The sequence below is a fragment of the Catharus ustulatus genome, chromosome 9 (assembly GCF_009819885.2).
Source record: "Catharus ustulatus isolate bCatUst1 chromosome 9, bCatUst1.pri.v2, whole genome shotgun sequence".
In the NCBI taxonomy this organism is placed as follows: domain Eukaryota; kingdom Metazoa; phylum Chordata; class Aves; order Passeriformes; family Turdidae; genus Catharus; species Catharus ustulatus.
The window spans coordinates 7,821,089-7,840,446 of NC_046229.1; the positions used below are offsets into that span (position 1 = coordinate 7,821,089).

The window sequence follows — 19,358 nt, forward strand, 5'->3', positions numbered from 1 at the left end:
TTATCATTATACCAGGAAACTTTAGCAGCTAATCATAAAGGAAGTACAAAATGTGAGATCTTGTTTCATTATGCGAACAAAAGCCTGTGATTTCAGCATGGAAAGAAAAGATTATTGCTCAGCATCATGTGGGGGAAAAAAAGACAACTTTAAATAATTGAATTATCCATTTTTACAGGATTTGTATTAGTAGTTTTTTTGTGTCATTACTTAAATCAAGAGTTTCTCTTTGGAGGTAACTCTTGCACTCTGAAGGGAAGGAGGCACAAGTAGTGAAACTTGCATTTGAGCAAGACATGAATGCTTACATTGAAGCCTTCATTAGAAAATTTATCCAGGTGTTGATCAGCCCTGAATAATTCTTAACCTGTCCAACAACAGGTGGCAACAAGGAAGGATGGGGTAGAGCCTTTAACCTCCCCCTCCTGCAGGTTTTGCCTCCAATGCAAACCATGGTGGTGCCTGTGGGCAGCTACCCACCTGTGCCAAGTTGCACACTTGGGATCCCTCTGATCCTTTCTGAACTCCTGGGTTCCTTCATGCCACAATGTGAAAGGACAGATTTCCCAAGCATTGACATTACAGAGTGTGGCAATCGTAAAGGCCACAGAAATGTGAAATGCACCCTTCAGTACATCCTCAGCTTTGTTTGTGATAACATACACTGCTTTCAATTACTCTTGTGTCAACACAGTTTACAGAACAGAAACACTAGTTTTGAAGTCAAAAAGAAAAGGTGCTATTAGTGACAACTTGTGGCAAAGTTTCCAGGAAAAATAAATAACATAGTGGACTTCATTTCAATCTTAAACTCCCTGCACAGTAAGTTGGAGGTGGTGAGGGACAGACACACGTTCAAAGCACACTCATATTAGGGTAAAGAAATCAATAGCAGAGACCAGGCTGGGTAAAAAACATTTTGGAAGACAAAGTCCTTGTGGGGTCCCAGAGAGTCAATTCCAGCTTTGTGTGAGGGGGCTGTGGCAGGAGCTGTTAGTGAGTGAGCAGGCTGGTTTTGGGTTCACTGCAGCAAAAACTGCACAGAATGAAAGGCACAAACCCAACAGCAGCTCTCTAGAGCTGAAGCTGATCTCAGCTCTGGGCTTAGGAGTTTTGTATGGAGACTCAGAGCAAGGCAGGAATAGATGGCCTTGCTGTTGAGAAAAACCTCTGCTGGTTCCTGGGAAGCTGAAGGAGCTTCCAGCATCAAGTGTGGAATAGATCCCTGAGCAGCTGCTGCCAGCTCCATCCATTACCTGCACTGCTGGGTGTTGGGGCTGTGGGGATGATGTGCTGGGACAGAAGGCAGGGATGAGGATATTTTTTGGATCATGGCTGGAGGAGTAGTAGGAAGATGACTTTATAATTGCTTTTTTATCACTCTTTCTGACTATATTGACTTAATACTTGACACAGCTTTGGCTGGCAAGTAAGGCCCAGATACATTCAGAATTAGATATGACGAGGCTCATTCTTACATGAGAAGAAAATCATCGGTTGCTACAGAAACAGCTCCGTATCAGTCTCGTGGGGCATCTTTGCATCTGGCTTTTTTTCCCTTCTCTTTTGCTAATCTGTAGATAAGAGTCAAAGCAAGTGCAGCACATCCCACATCTATATAAAAGGTTGGAGGAACTCTGCAGAGAGCAAAGTGTGAAAGAACATCTCATAGATAAGCTAAACTTAAATGAATGAGTTAATTTACACTCCCCCTGCAATTTTTTTCCCCTGTTTTGCAACTCTTGCTAAGTTAATTGAGGTGAAAATTAAATGACACCAGTCAGCAAATATTTTAAAGATCTCCAAAACCAAAGAAGAGAAAGGACATACTTAGAAAAGGAGTTACTAAGAAACAGGAAAAAAATCCAAGGGGTGAGTTAGAATCTGTGTCGAGAAAATTGTATCTTGCAATGGAATAATAATCCAGACTCAGGCAAGTTGTTTAACTTGATAAATTCAGGAATTAGTTAAAAGTAAGTGCATATTATGGGTGAACAGGGACCATTCTGCACACTGCAGACCAGCTCACCAGTGACATTCTTCAACTGGTTTCCTAAAATGTAATGAATTCTTGATGCTTAGTAGATTAATATTTATTGAGTGAATCAATGCTTAATTTATTAAAAAATTGCCTTCCTTGTATTTTAATATGATTTATTACTCATCAGTGCTTATTGCATTAATTAAAGATTGTGTTAATTTTGTGGAAGTGAACACGATCTGCTGCGGGTTTGCTCCGAGCCCTGGTGCGCTGCAGGGACTGTGCCTTGGGTAGTGCCAGCATGGAAACTGCTCCAGGTGGGAAGCAGAATGAATCACCAGGGGCCTCCTCCTGCCCTTGGGGTCTCAAACAGCCAGCAGAGTGGGAAAGAAGATGCTGCCCCTTAAGGGCAGGACAGGATTACAGCAGCAGAGATACTGTGATGATGCAGGGAATATTTTGTTTGCTCTCATACACTATGGCTGATCATCTTTGTGTCTCTCATGGAATGCCCTTTTGTCAACGTGGGTGAAATCCAGCCTTACAGACTGGGAAGCTGTCACCACGTTCCCAACAAGGGACGACACTCATTGCATCTCAGTGCTCAGACTGTAAGAAATTCTTGGGACAGTAGGTTGCCTGAAGATTGGGATGGTCCCAAGCATCTCAGCAGGGGCAGGTGTTTGAGAAGTGGAAAATTCCTAAAGGCAGAACAAAAAAAGCCAGACATCTTGTGAGTTGAGCCTTTCAAGAAATCTGTCAAAACAGGGAGAGGGTGATCATGCTGGAGGGGGGCCACAGCTGCAATTTGCATCTTTCAGCACTGAAGAAAAAGCAAATATATAAAGCCCCACAGCCACGATTCTTCTGATGAAATTATTTTATTAATGGGTGTGACATTTGTAATGTCTCTCTCTTTAAATTCAAATACTGCTGGTTTTATAGCTACTCATAAGTGAGTCTGTCTGGTTTGTTTTTTTTTTTTTAAATCCATCTAGTTACTAAGCTGCTTGCATCCAGCTGAGCCCTGGAAACAGCAGAGCTAGCCCGAGATCTGAGAGCAGGCAGGAATTCCCAGAAAGTGATTGTCTCCATAATTAGGGCATTTTTGCATGTTTAAATGCACGATTCTGGAATGCACTTTGCTGTTTGCTTCTCTCCAGGGCTGGGGTGAGTGTACACAAACTTCCCTCCATGAGCTACATCAGAGAAACCTCTTCAAGGTCCAGTGAAGGTCAGAGCTGAGAATTTTTTCCTCCCTCTGTCACCAGGCAGGCAGGAGCCACCAGCTCCAGCCTGGAGCCCTTGGGTGGAGCCAGTGCCAAGAACCTGGTGGCATTTCAAATCCCTTGCAGCAGTTAGGTGTTAGATGCAAAAGATCAGTGCTGCTCCACTTGAAGTCAGAGAAATAACTCCGGCTTAAAGTTCAACATAGACACAAAGATTTCCTGGATCTGGAGTTAATTTATTTTTTCCAAGGTCAGCTGAAGGCAGTATTCAAACTGGAAAAATGTTGCAAACTGAACATTTGACTTGCAATAATTTCTTTTCATTTGCCATTTGTTTGACCTGTCCTATATGGTTTTGTTTTCCTGACAAAGCTAAGCTATTTTGGTTTTTTATTTAATGTTTATTTTTACCCCATTTAACAGACTCAAATCAGAACTGGGGGCCAGTTGGGCTGCACATCTTTCTCTCTGTTCCATATCTTTACATTTCCCAACTTTATTTGATGTTGGATATTTATATTCCACCTTTTTTCCTAGTAGAGAGGCTTTCACGGAGTATAGGCTTTGGATATATATTTTCTGCTCTAGCTGTTCATTAGATATACAGCATTTGGAGTTCCAGTTGTGCTGAGAAATGTAAGCAAAGCTTTTGGCCCAGTGGGGGCTAAGCTCTGGCATTTCACAGCTTTGTACATATGAATCAGGATTAAGGTGCAGGATCTATATAAAATTTAGCTCATTAGGAGAAGTTTTGTCTCACAGCTCCCACTGGGAAGGTTGGTCCTGTGCTCACACACAGGATTTCTTACTGTGCTTTGCTGCTCCCAGGAAAGGAGGGGGGTGAGCAGGTGACACAAGGCAGCAGCAGGGTATTCTGCTCCCTTTTACCCTGGCACACCTGGGAAAAGGTTTGGCATCCACTGGCCCCAGTATTTTAAACTAAAGCAAATGTGCTCGAGCACACTGCTAAGGTCGTGCTCGGAATGGCAGCAGAGTTAAGAGAACAAGGAGCACCTCAGGAAAAAGACAGATAGGAATTTTCTCTCAAATATATTTTGTGTTGTGCCAGAGGTTAGGAACTGAAGGCCAGGAAAGTTTCAGAAAATGTATTTTTTCCAGCCTGACACCCCTCTTGCCTTCCAGCAGGGCAAATTTGCTGTTGTGCCCAACACAGCTCAAGTGCATTCCGTGGATGACCAAGTGTGTCCATGCACTTCAGCCAGGGAAGCTTTACCACAGGGAAATGATGGGTTTGGAAAGGAGTTTCATCAGTCATGATTTCCAAGGAAGAGCACTCAGGGTAGGGAATACCAAGTCAATGTTTCCTCCTCAAGGACTTTCAGCTGTCACACAGGGAATACAGTGAGTGCAGTGATGAGAATTAGATTGGAAGATCAATAGGGCTGACAATAAATGAAAGTAACACAGACATTATTGAGCAAATTAGGAGAGAGAAATTAAACTGGACAGTATAATCTTCAATACCTGCTAGACACACTGATGTTGGGCAAAGTTAGGAAGAAGAGAGTAAGTTGGAAAGTGCTATGATGAAAGGGCAGTAACAGTCTGTCCATGAGACAGGGAAACCCTGCTTGTGATAGAAAATTCTCAGGCCACAGAAAAGTGAAAAAAGATGATAATGGTCCAGGAGCACCTGGAATTAAATGTCAAGCTACAGAGAGACGGTGGAGAGAACTGGGAACATGGAGTAGGCAAAAGCACTGGCTACATGTTATGGGAAAAGGGAACCTCAGATGCACCCCACCAACATGGATACATGGGATATCTTGTTCCAGGCCAAAAAATTTCCTGACTTTCTCGTAGTGTAGGTTTGTTTACCCTGTGAAGGTTTGCAGCCATTCCAGAAACCAGTCCTCTCTGTAAACTTGATTATTTGCCATAATAAGTCCCTGTATTTTGCTATCTGTACACACATCCAGTGATGATCAAATCTGGCAAGCTTTTGGGGTGAGGGATATCCAGTGGCAACGAGATCCATGGGCTGACTGCACTCAGCATGAAAAGAAGCTTTCCTTTTATCACTCCTGAGTTTGTCTAGATCCTCCTACATGTCTTTGAAAGGTTCACCCCAAGGCAATATAATTGTGTTTGATCACATGCAGGCATTGAGTCAGTGATTGATATGAATAAAGAACTTAGAGTTGCTTGTCCTGGTTCCATGTCTTCTTCCCTGTGGAATCAGAAATCACTTTTATAAATATATCGGTCCATCTGTGCTTCCAGCTATCCATTTCAAGTATATGTTCCAAAAAAGAAATAGTAACACTTTATAAGCACAAATAAAAACACATTAAAAGGACTGAGGAAGGGGGTTTTTCTCCCTCATAAAGTACATGTGGATCCCTTCCAAAAGAGTTACTGTGAGCCATGTAACTTGTAATTAATCCTGCTGTAAATGTCAGAACACTTACTTTGCAGGTCTAAGCTGACCCACTAAAATTAGTCCCCTTTTAACAATTCCTCTTATAATTTGTTTTTCAGCAGAAACGGCGGCTTGACCTCCTGACAATAACCAGCCCTGGTAAGTGAGCTCTGCTGCACCACTCTCTTCTCTTTTCTTAAAGAGATGGTTGTCTAAATGTGTTTTTTCCCCAGTCTCTGACATGCAAAATGAAAAACACTGTTCCCCAGAAAATCTTTCAGCTAATAACAAGTGACAGCTATATTGTGCTTGGCAAAGCCCCGGGCAGTTATCCGCTCACAGAGCTGCCTCTTCAGACCTTTACTCTATGAATTGGAGTGCTGGTATTTCTTTAAGCCTCCTGGGGTTACAGTTAGTGGTATATCTGCAGGGCAGATGCCCTCAGATTCACCAAGTGTGTTCAAGTATCACAGAAATGCAAGCTTGACTTTCCTTGGTGGGACATGGGGCAGTTTGGGGAGTTGGGAGATGGTCACACTCCACACAAGGGGCTCAGGGCTGAGCACCCCAAAATGGGTCAGAGTTAAAATGCCTTAAACCATCTGCTTCATAATGACTTTTGTCATTTGCCTGTTGAGGAGGTAAACCAAAATTTGTTTCTTATTGGGAAAGCATGGGGCTCTGGCAAGAGTGACTTTTGAAGGTTGAAATGCAGGTTGGTTCAGTTGTGCTCCCCTGTGATCTCAGCCCTTAAGGATGGGTGCCTTTAATTTATTCCTGTTTGCCTGGCTCACCTTCTTTCCATTAGCTGCTACAGAAGTTTGCTGCCCACCAGCTCCAGATGAAGCCGTGCTCAACCAGTGCCACATTTTGGTTAACTTGGTTCATTTTTCAGATGTGTGTGTGAATTAAGCTTTCAGGTGGGCTTTAACGGGGACTAATGAATTCTGGCCTTAAGTGGTAATAATGTGTTAGCAGAGTGAACAGGTGTTATGGGAAGTGAACAAAATGTGACACACATTTGTTTGGATAACAATTTTGCATCAATAATTGTTCTGACACTCTAAATGTAGATATAATCTGTGACATGGTTTCTCCTTCACTAACCTTGTTAAAATAATAAGAATGAAAATAAGGAGGAGGAACACTTTGTTGGGACAGATGTTTGAGGCTATTGGCAATTGCATCACATTTTTGCATGTTCACTTTTCACGCAGTTTGCAATTATGTTAATGTATGCTCAGGGCACTTGCTGATAAAAGCAACAATACAGTGTGATACAGCTATTGTCACTATTCTAACTGTAACTTCAAGGACAAACATGGCACATTTTTCATTTTCCATATCTTCAACATTCCCTGTTTCTAGAGGAAAAAGAAAAAAAAAAAAGATCTCTGAAGGTCTTAATCATAGCACACAGTCAGATCTTGGATAAGGGCACCAGAGTCCACAGGCACTTTTTCAATAAGAGAAAAAGAGGGCTGGGGACCAGAATGACTTAATAGGAGACTTTTCCGTAAAACAAACTTATGATACCTTTCTCACAATTTCTGATACAGTATTCCCTGTAAAAGGGTTGATTGGATTGAGTTTGTGCATAGATGTGATCAGTAAGTAGCTGGAGTTTCAGATCTCCTTTTCATAAAGTGATCTACCAAATGAACACAGCAATTAGTTAGAAGGATCTTCAATAACTGTGTAGGTAGGCATACTGCACTAAAAGGGGGGAGAAAGCTTTCCATAATGCATACCTTTTCTGAAATGCAAGTTTTACCCTTTGATATTTTACCAGAAATATACCATAGCTGGATATATAGGGAAAAAATAATACTTGTCCGTGATTACATAATAAACTGTCTGTAGTTTTACCTTCAGCAGAGGCATTTTCAAAAGAAGCTTGGTGCTGGATCAGGCCAAACTTACCAAAAAAGCCTAAAGCTGAGATTTTTCAAAGGGGTTGAAAAAGTTAGGCACTCAATTCCTAGTAGGATTGGAAAATGTCAGCATGTGGATTAAAGGGTCTAGTTTCAGCCCTACAAATACAAAAATAAAATAAAATAAACCATAGCCTTGGGGCATTTGTCTGTCTTTGGAGACTGCTACTTTAAAATATTTAATTCTTTGAGTCCTAAGATCTGACATTGACAGTCTGCTTTTACAAAGTCGTGATATCGGTTATGATGGCTGAGATCAGCCACAATCACTGTCAACCCTTAATTTACTGATTCAAATGAGGGGCTGAGCTGTTTAGTTGCACCTGGCAATCCTCTGGGACGTGTTTCTGTTCTCCACCTTGCCGCAGGCAGGCAGCCTTTGCTTTTGGCAGAGGTCACACAGCTTTAGTTAGAGCTGTGAAAGTCCTCGTGTCCCACAAGGGGTGCTGGCCACCAAAACCCCACTGCTTAATTGTAACAACAGACAAAGAGCTTCAAAAGAAAAGGTGACCTCTGAGATTTGCACCTCTGTCACAATGAATATCATCTCTCTTCCTTGTGTGTGTGTGTGTGTGAAGATCTTGAACCAGTTTTTCTACCTTTAGTCAAGACTCGATGGTGATCCATTGCAGATAGTACATCAGATCTTCTTCATCTGCTTCTAAAACTGAAATTTCAAAAAACTGATCAGTCAGTTAATGAGATTAATTTCAAGGTAAAATAATGCCATTAATGTAAGTTAAGTGTTGTTGAGACTTGGGCACTAAAACATTTACAGAGATTTTGTGGAATCACAGAAACCTTCACGTTATCTCATGGCAGTCACCCTGCTCCCCATGGCCATGGCTGTTGTGTGACTCCCCAGGAATCACTGAAGGGTCACAATTTGTGCCTGTTTCTTGTTCCCTGACCCTCACCCCTGCCTGTCTGTGCTGAACCCGCACTGAGGGTGACCCAGCACTGCCTCTTGCCCTGCTCCACAAGGCTTCCAACCCCCAAGCAATGTGTGCTTGGCTTCCTGACACCTGGCTGAACAGGTTCTGGGCTTAAAAGTACATCTGTATGTTAAACTGAACAGGTATAGACCATTAATCTGTGCCCTGGACTGAGAGAACTCTGAGCAAAAGTTTAAAAAAAAATAATAAAAAAAAAAAGAAATACAGATGGCTGGAGCTGCAGCTCCAACTACATGGTTTGCATGCAACATGCAGGGTTCACCTCTTCCAGCATCCTAATAAAGCAGGCATGGAAAGCTCCACACTGTGCCCCAAACTGGAGGAAGTCTCTGCTTTGCTGTGGATCTCCAGAAACAGCCAGACACAAATGATGCATAAGCTGGGAACAAGCCAGACTCCCTCGTGCTCAAATATATTCCTTTGAAGTAACTGACGCCCCTGTAAAATGTGGAGGGGAGTTCACTGCTCTGCCTTGCTGCTGAGTAGCTGGAGGAATGTTAAGTTAAATTTATCAATGCTCTTGCCACACTCCTTTCTTCTTGGCCCTTGACATGTGAGGTACAATTAGAGTGCAGCTGTACAGTTCAGGGTGCCCGAGTCAGAGCTGATGTGCGCAGTGGGGTGGGGGAAGGATGTTAAAAATTCATTAGGAGCTGGCAGGGACATGCTGGCAGGGAGTGGGACATAATGAGATTTAAGTTTTGGTAATTTAAATTTTCTTTAAACCCAGCTTTACCTCTGAATTGGATCCAAAATATTTCCTTAACGCTATTCCAGTTGTCTTTGAGGTTTAGGACCAAAGCTTGAGGTAGTTTAATTTGGCCTTGTTGCACAAAGGAGATGAGGATCTGCCCTTTCTCTGTGATCATGTTCTAGTAGCACTTTGAACATGCACATGCAATCACATCACATTTTGTGGTAACCACTCAATAGCTGCAAATAAGATACCCCTGTTTCCATAGCTTTTCCATGGAGACACAGCTTTTTGCATCTCCTGTGTTTATGATAATAATACAGCCTTCCAATTTCTCTTCTCAGTAAGGTATGTTCCTCTCCCACTGAAGTATTTTTTAATTATTGATACCATAAATGGAAGTGTGTTGGAAACTATTGGCTTTGAAAATAGCTAACATGTGATATTATCCAAGAACCATCAGGAAAATTCTTTTGAAATTCTCTTTGATTCAGCCATCCTCAGGGCTTTATCCTTCTCTACCAGTCTCTCTACTGCCAATTTAAAATAACATTCTCTTGAAATCAGTGCAATGTCAGGAGAAATTCATCAGCACCGTAGGTGCATGTTTCCCAGATGTATATAAACCTACTACATTTGGCAGCAGTAAATTGATTGCATTTAAAAAACCTGGGGTAGTTGAATATTCCGTAGTGTCCAGCTTGGCTACAGCATGGAATATAAAGTAATCTTTTTAAGTTTCTTTCAGCTCTGTTTTAGATGAAAAAAATATAAGTGCTGACTCCATAATTCCTGGCTTTTGATTTACTCAGATTTTCCTAATGTGTAAACCACATCACAGCATTACAGGCAGGGACAGAGTAAAATAATCCTAATCTCCATTGAGATTAGATCAGCAATATTAATGGTTTGTATGTGCTTCCTCCTGATATTCGGGCTCTTGCACTTTTAAACAGGGAAAAAAGCTTGATTTTAAAAGTATTTATCAGTCTGATCTATGTGGTGAAATATTGTCCCCCCTTTAATATCATCAGTGCTGCATGCTCTAAAAATGTCTCCATTTCATTAATTTGTGATATACTGCTACCCTGAATTCTTTTAAGGTGGCTTTAGCTTCTGCCATACATATTTTACTGCTTTAAATTATAGATATAGGACTGTTGCCTAGTTAATTTCCTCTGGTTAGGAAAATATATTTCTGCTCTCCTGGCATTGCATAAAGTGATATGTGGGATTTGCTATATTTTTTAGCTGATTAAGTTTTGCATTTCTACATATTACTGCTTATGAGACCTCAAGTAAAAGTACGTAAAGGAAGGAGAAGTTTTATAGTATATTTCAAAGTTTCATTTAACTATAAATTCCACCACTAAGCCCTGCTACAAGACTTTTCCATTACCTTCCTGGATAGTCTGGCTATCAACTTCTTTCTAATTGAAGCATGAAAATAATATGAACTCAAAGTCATGAAGCTATGAGACAGGTATTAGTAAAAATGATACCAACTAATAAAATGTGACAGAAAGTTGTTTGCTGCTAAAACTCGGCGACTTTTTTTTTTTTTTACAAGTCCTTATTAATTAATAGCACATTGATTTTGGTCTAAGTATGTGTCAAAGGATGGCATTGAAGATTTTAAACAGCCTAACATAACCACTGCTCATGTTTGTTAGTGAAGCTTCACGTGCTCTTTTACTTCCAAAGCCAGTGGAAAAAAGAAATTACTTAGAATTCCAGGAATAATTGAGTCTTTTAATGCTCAGTGAATGATTTCCCATATCACTGGGTATTAATCCACCTATTTGCCCACAATAATATGAGATAACCAGGGGAGTCAGAGTCTCAGCAAGGCAATAGACCCCAAATGGTTTGTGTGAATCCACGGTACAAGAATTTCTCTACCACAAAAATAAAATATAAATGCTAAAATCTCAGCTCAAAGTGGAATTCCCATGTTGTCTGTCTTAGCTGAGCCATAAGGCTACAGGAAGAAGTTTGTTCCAGACTCGATGAAACCCTAGAAAGATTATTGTACTAACAGAGAGCAGAAGGAAGACGTGGACTCTTTTTCCTCTTTTTGTGCCATTAGGTGGCTTCAGCTGTCCTGAGGCTAATTAAGAAATTTTACTATATCCAATTTCTCATCTTTACAGTATCTGCAGAGCTGTAAGAATTTCCATTTGCTGTAATAAGGAGAAATAATATTGTTGCTTGTAATTACTCATTCATGCAGATCAGTACCTTCCTAAGTCTCAGTTTTACCTCTTCATTTGTGAGAATAATAATTGCAGAGATGCCTCCTACTCCATTCCCTTTTCCCTTCCCTCACACCATGTCCCAAGAGAATAAGTCCTCCCTGATCTTTCTGCCTGTCCCCTGACCTATCTCCTCCTGTGTCCCCAAGGATCGCCCACATCCATCTCAAATATCCCAGTTTTGAGTTTTACTAAAATGACACTTTTTTGATTCAATAATGAAACCAGAACTTTATCCCCATTTGCTTGTAGAATGTTTACTTTTAGTAAGGCTGTTTCATCCCCACCTTTGCATTTTAAAAAGTGACCTTTTTTTGGATACATGTAGAAGAAGTGATATTTGCGAAACCAAAGTAAGACCGAAGAGATGATATTCTAAAGGCTAATCCATTACTTTTGAAGAAAAATATCAAGCTTTACCACAATCCCTTATTATTATTCTGGGTCACCATGGTGTTTCCATGCACCTTGGCATGTCCCTTTAATTGGATCCTTACATGGGAAGGTCCGGCACAGTTGCATTGAAAGCTGACATTTCTAACTAACTGACCTTTTCAGGCCCAGTGACACTCCTATAATGATTATCCTCTAGCATTGTTTGGACACAATACCACATACTTCACAGCACATAAAGAATATGTTCTTTGAGAACTATTCAAAATGCCCAGTCTCAAGTTAGCAAAATGAGAAAATTGGGTGCAAACATTCATCAGAGTGTTATTGTGCAGGTATCGATTTGAATGCCCTTTCATTTCTCTGGGAAAAAGTGTTGTATTATAGAGCTCTAAATTAACTTCTGTTCTGTTTTTTTCCCCCAGTAAGTATAAAAAGGTCAAATTCATTCATAAGGCTGAATAGATTTGCAGGATATAAGCAATAAGATAGCAATCAACCTTCAAATAACCTTTAAAGAGACAGTATCTTTTCTTATGAGCAGTAATTGATCTGCTCATTAAGTCACCAGGTACTCTTAGGGGCTCACCTGGGCAAAAATGTGTGAGACCTGTGACGAAAGGATGTCAGCTGCAGCAAACAGGAGCAAACCCTCACCTGGAAATCTGAATATTTTACAGGTTTTGAGTGGTGGGAAGCTGATGAGAGGACTGATATTGCATCATGAATTCCTTGACTTTAGTGAGTGGGAAAGATGTAGAAAAGACCTCAAAGTGTGAATTTGGTATTTGTGAGGATGATGGTTGCAGCATGTCCGTATCTGCTGGAAACCTGGACACATCTTCAACTTCCCTTTTGGATTTAGTGGCTCATGTGGGAGGGTGAGCAGTGGCCACTGCCTCTGGTCACTCCTTGTACAGGGGGTGCACACATAGGGGACCCTGTGCTACACATGGGATGTGGCTGGGCACTGTTCTTCTGTTAAATTCAGTCAGATTGTCAAATGATGGTTTTCTGTGCACCATGAGGGCTTTGGGGGTGTGGGTTAATCATCTCTGCCTGCACAGACACAAAACCCACGTGCAGGTTGTTGCAGCACTGCCTCCTGTCACCTCCAGTCCTGGGCTGTGGCTCTGCAGCTCCTCCTGTGTGAGCTGAAGGACTGCTGGGAATTTCTTCAAGGGAACAGTTTCTAGCCAGAGATTTGCTCAAACTGCCAGGATTGCCAATTTCAGATAGCAATCAGAAGATTAGTGTTCTGACCATGTCCATATTTCATTTCTGCATGTAAATCCACGTTGTGTTTTTAGTATTATTTTTATGAATTGCACATAGGCTGAGGACTATCTGTGCATAATTGATTACAGTGAGTTGTCTTGGTTCTTATCTTTGATCAGAATTTTCAGAAGCAGCAAGTATCCCAGGTGACAAGGCTTTTCATGCTGTAAATGTTTGCACATAATACTTTCTGTTTTACTTCACAATGTGCAGAATGAGCATCTCACTCATTTAGAGGGATTGAAAAGGAGCAAGTCTGTGCACAGGTGTATTGTGCTTCTCTTTTTGTGTAAGCTCAGGGAAAACTTAAAATAGAAACTTTTTTTTTCTCATAAACCCCTTATTTCTTCAGTATCAGATGTTTTTAGAAAGGATGTAAAGTGTTCTTCCTTTTTAATGAAATTTTAATTTTCAAGGTCACCTGTCACTCTTCACTTAGGCACATTTCTTCTTGCTGAGCGACCTGAACAAGACTAAGTAGAAATCAGTGTATTAAATATCTAGAAGGCAGCAGAGGATTATATTGACAGTACAAAATAGAACACAGTGCAGAAATGCACGAGCCAGCAGAGCCCTGAACAGCAGAGCTGTGCTGCAGCCTCACCACAGTGGGGATAGATACCTCCAAGCCCCATTTCTTGGGTGCTGTGCCAGAGACAGATAAGCCCCGAGTCCTTTTTTTCACTGGTTTAAGGTGCTGAAATTCCAGTGCAGCTGAGTTGCACCTGGGCCTGAACCTTAGCTTGAGTGTTTTTTTTAACCTAGCCAGGCACAGGCAGCAATTGTGCTTCATTTCTATTTTAGCAGCATCCATGCACCCCATCACAGTGCACAGGTATCACTGGATGCAGGGACAAAAGCTGCTCCTGAATCGTTGCCAACTTAAGCAGACAAAGCTCAGGGCAGTGGATGGGAAACATGGAAAGAAAATGTCAAAAATAAAATGTTATTTTCACAGAACTGTGTCTCTTTGCTTCCCCTTTCCTCCAATCTCTGATGTAACAGAAAATGGCAAAAACAGTGGTGATTATACAGCAACAACGAGTGGGACTGAGCAAGAGGGGAGCTGGGACTGCACAAAGGACTTTTCCTAAGCTCATTTGTTTCTAAGGATTGCCAGTGGGCTCTTTTTTTTTTTTTTTTTTTTTTTTTTTGTATGCAGAACATTTCTGTTAAAGCAGCCAGCCAAGGTCACAGGGAAACCCACATGAAAGGATAACCCAGAGCCCTTATTATTATTTTGAGCTTGTAACAAAGGAGTTTTTAGTAGAGATTTGAATGGGGAAGGTGTGGTGGTTCTGTGAATTCAGACTGCAAGTGCAGCATAAGCCATGGTGGAAAAGAGACTTGTTCATCACACAGCTCAGTGCAGTTTTGGAGGGAGTCATTTGAGCTGCTGCTCAATGAGATAACATGAGGACTGTCAGGCAGTGGTAGCACTGCAGTGTCCTTAAGAAGAGGGTTAAAGGAAGGTGAAATACTGTTTTAACACCACAGTCTGCTCCTGACGTTGCACAAGACCCTGCCATGGACTGCAAAGGTGCTGTGAGTGCCAGGACAGAGGAGGGGAAGGGGCACAGGGCAGAGAGGATAAGGGGGGAGGCAGCATAAACCAGAATCCCATCTCTGGGCCATACAAATCAAAATGAAAATAACTGTTTTCAAAATACCTAGGAGATAGCAGGAGATTGTGTTATTCTTGATGCTTTATTATATTACCTGCCCTGTTGCACAGCTGCATCCCTTGTCCTTATCCTCTGGGGACTGCTGGAAGGAAGGAAGGATTATCTGTAGAAACCCTGATTTTCCTGCCCATCCTCCAGGGAGCCTCACAGTGATGCAAAATTCTGTTGTGCTGTTACCTGTCCCCTGTGCTGAGTGCTGAACCTCCCTTGCAGGGACAGTGAGGGTGTAGGGCCTGTGGCTGGATGCAAAAGGAACCCTCACTCAGACCTGCTGCACATTTCCTTTGGGATCTGACTCAGAACACTTAAACTGCAACTGATTGGACCAAATTCTTGTCAAAGGTTGGACAAACCTGACAGCCAGAGTGACTTCACGCAGATCCTGAGCTGAACCCCCTCACTCCAGGAGTCAAGCACTCAAAATTCTTTCTGTATACTGGAAAACTTTCCCAAATGGAAAAGCAGCACAGCCAGGCAAGGCACTCCCACCTCTGGGGGACACCAGGGCACTGTGTGGCCACTTGTGGCATCCCAAAAAATGCCTCTGGAGGCAGGAGCCGTGGTGCTCCCAGCCAGCAGGAGCAGAGCTGCAGGCAGCAGAGCTGCTGCCCATAAATCCAGGCTGTGGAGGTGTCAGGCTGGCCTGGAGCGAGCTCTCCCTGCAGCCTGGGCAGCTCGGCCGTGGTGCTCAGCAATTAACTGCAGGGTATTACTCTCTTAAGGCTCCGTGTTATGGTTCTGTTTTCTTCACCTTCAACCCCACAATGGATTATGGCCATACTTTCTCTTATAACTAAATGCTCTTCTGTCCTTTGACAAAACAGATTTGTGTCTTTTCATAGCTTTCTGTAGAGGGCTAATAATACATGGGAAAGCTTTACTGCCCACAGGAGACGTTGCCTGGCCGTAATAATAAGAAATGCTGTTGAAAAGTCATGATCAATGTTAATTCAGTTATTTTTCATTTTCTCTTTTTTTTTTTTTTTTTTTTTAAATGAAATCTTCTACTTTATGCATTTTATCCAGTGCTACCCTATGAATTGCTTGTTGGAGAGAGAGGTCATTGGATATAAAAATGAGTTCTTGCTGTTTGTCCTCATACGAAAATAACAGCAATATTTTGAAATGATGAATTTAAGGGAGGAGAAAAAAAAAAAGGTGGAATCTTGGATGTACAAAAGATGTAAATATTGTTTTCCAGGTTTTATGGTTCCCAGATGCCTCCTTCTAATTGCATAGCTAACCCTGAGTTTATTAAGTTATTTTCCAGAGTCAAACTCATTTGTAAACATATCAGAATAAAAACTAAATTTAAAAAACAAAACCTTTGGATTAGAATTCTGGAGTGATAAACAAACTAATTTAGAATGTATTTGCATGTAATTTCCATGTGCCAAAATAGGATTGCATGTGGTTTGTAAATACAGGTCTTGAATCTATTTAACATTATAGAATAGCACAGAAGAAATTAATTGTAGCTCCAAAAAAAAAAAAAAAAAAAAAAAAGGTTAAAATAATAAAAAGATGGCTTAAAATGGCCCATGTTTGAATGTGATTCAACGTGCAGAAACTGGTGAGGAGAGATAAGCACACAGGGAAAACTGTAAATTCTAGCAGCAACATCTGTAGTAGTTAAAATACTATGTTTTATAGCAATTCCTTACCTCCCCCCACGGACATTACTGTGGCACACAGCATATTTATTATTCACTTTCTGCAAGAGATGTTTGCCTAGCACAGCCTTAAAAATAAAGTCTGTTTCCTTTCTTTTAATGTTCACTTACTCAAAGATGATGTGAGCTTCCATGTGGAGCCCCTTGGCCAGTTTGACCTGCAGGCTTTGGTTCAAGACAACAATTTGGAATTATCTGGGTTATTGCAATAGTACCAAAGGATCCATCAGCAGGTAAATCCTTTGCTGGGTGCAGTCCCCAACTGGAAAAGACCTGAATCCTTCATTTCTTTCCCACCTGAAATCCATCATAGAATCACAGAATGGCTTGCACTGGAAGGGAAGGTAAAAATCATCATTATGTCAAAAGTCAGGGAAGGAAATCCCACCTGTGGAGACTGAGGCAGAGGCAGTGACAGCACCCCTGGGACTCAGCAGGTCCTGCTTTGGCTCCTTGGGCTCAGCCCCTGCTGGCAGTGCTGAAATTCTGCATTCTGGGCCTTGGGATTAAAGCAGCTGTGCTTGGAGGGAAGAGGAAATGCTCTCTGGATAGAAAGGGATTGAGAAAATGCAAATGTAAGCACCGAGTTGAATAGCACGGGATTGCATTGCTGGAGTTATGGGGGAAAGAATGCTTTATTTACTGTATGAAATATATGTAATGCATGTTTTCAGGCTTGTCTTCAAAAGCCATGGAATATCCCTCCCTGTATTCACAGCACAGCAGCCTGGAGCTTAGAAGTGGCAGCAAAGTGGTCCTGCAATCTTTGCTGTAAGAGGGTCTGTAAAGCTGGTCAGTGTTCAATCTCACTTTTTTCCAGACTTTTCTGAGAATAAGTAGAAATTTAAGGATTTCTCCTCTGAATCCTGGATATTTTTTTCTTCACGGGATTGATTTAATGCATTTTATTTAATTTTTAGACAGAGGGGAGGAAAAAAAAGAGTAGGGAAAAGCAGACTTTAGGGATGGGAGGCAAAGCTTTGTGGCATATTTGTTATTCAGCATTTTGTTTGAGCACCATGGAAGAATATTATCAAGGAGGACCAGATATCAGGAACCTTTCCATACATTTTCCAGGTCATAATCTTCTATTTCAATGTGCAGATAAATGTTGCTAAATATTTTCTTGTACTTCTTATCATTTCATCTCTGGAAGAAATTAATTGTAGCTTGAAGAAAAGGGGTTTATTTCCCACTTGGCTTTGAGCCATTCTGTATATCTGCTTTAAATGTTAATTATTAATTAGGATATAATCTATTTAAATCTATTTAGCTGTCTGTTTCTTCCAAAGAAGGCAGCTGGATGATACAAGAAACATGCATCATTATAGAGATGATAAATTAGGCTCTTATCCCAGGAGAAGACAGTTCCTCAACACCAAGGTTGAGATATTCCAGGGAGTGGAGGAGCCTCCCAGCCTTGTCCACTCGGTGCTGGATACAGAGAGTGAGGATACCAAGATGGATTTCATAATTAAATTATTGGTAGTAAGGGAACATCATTCCTGTAACATTCATTCTAGCAGAGTTTTTGTTGCTGGGGAATGGACTTAGTGGGAGGCTGAGTGGTTTTAAGTTGTATTGGAAAGTGAGGAGCTGGAAAAACAAATTAGGTGATAAAAAAGGAAAAGAAATTTCCAACAAGTAATAAAACTCTTTTGCACGTATCTCAAGTGAGGAAGATCCCTTCCATGAGCATCAGTGAAGCTGCAGCTCTTGTATGTCTTACAAAATCAGAATGAGTTTGCTATTTTGGGACAGTGAAGTTGGGATATGTATCTTTATAGGCATTAATAGATTCTTGACAGAAAGTATGTCATGGCTGCCTTAATCAACCGAGCCCTGAAGATGAAATGTGAGGCTGGAAATTAGCACCAATGACCAGCTGTGAAAACAGGAGTTTCTCTCATTTCTTTTAATTATATTTTTGTTCAAATATTTACATATTTTATCTCTTATTTATTGCAAACTTTATATCAACATCGCAAGAGACACTTTGGATTAAATTTTGTATATTTGTGTATTTAGGTCTTTCTTTATTTGCCAAGTGAAATGCAAAGCAGAGCCTTTGTTTATATGAACAGTATCCATATGGACTTATCTATAGGAACAGTTGAAAAGCTGGGCACTTTTTGCACAGCTCATCAGTGTAGCTTCAAACCTTTCCCAGCAAACAGCTGAGGGACTTTGGAAACCTGCAGCGTGTTCCTGAAACTTTAAACTATTCCATTGTGTTACCTGAGCAGCTCTGTGGGTCACAGATCAGTGGCTGGGAAAGCCAGAACATTTTCTCCCGTGTTTTATCTGTATCCATTGTTCATAGATGATCAGTTCCAGAAAGAAACACCCTGTCCGTGTTGGTATTGCTTCAAAAAATTGCCCCCTGGAGCACAGACACACAGCCCAGCTCAGATGTACGTGCAGATGCTGTGGAGTTACAAATATGTTTGTGGTACTGACAATAATATGGCTTTTACAGTTTTATTTTTTATTATTTTATTGTAAGTGAAACTGCCGTGTGCTCTTGTGACACAGAGGAGACACAATTGAACTTTTGTTCTGTCCAGGACCTGGGCAGGCAGCTCAGGCAGATGGTCCATTTAGGATCCAGAGCCAGAACACTGACATATTCCTGATTTCCTTCAAATGTGGCTGGCAAGGGTAACATTCAGCTGTGGTGTACTCACCTTGGACAGCCAGATCCAGAAAGGCTCAGAGCCCTGAGCCAGATCCCTGCTCAGGGGATTGCATTTCATGATACAGGAGCTGAAAGCTCCTCAAGATAGAATGGATGCTGTGCCCCAAATTTCTGTGCAGTTTTCTTGGCCTGAGGAGTTCTCACCTCTCAGGAGTGACATCCCAGAGCCCCTGCAAACATCTGCACAAAGGCAGTCAAA

At 41.3% G+C, this 19,358-nt stretch overlaps 1 protein-coding gene across 1 annotated transcript in view; it reads left to right on the plus strand.

The window, feature by feature from the left end:
- The window catches only part of LOC116999979 (BEN domain-containing protein 5-like), a 555,607-nt gene that overhangs the window by 457,598 nt on the left and 78,651 nt on the right, over nt 1-19,358 (plus strand). The window contains 1 exon segment of the mRNA XM_033067182.2: nt 5,713-5,752. Coding sequence (XP_032923073.1) covers nt 5,713-5,752 — 40 coding nt within the window.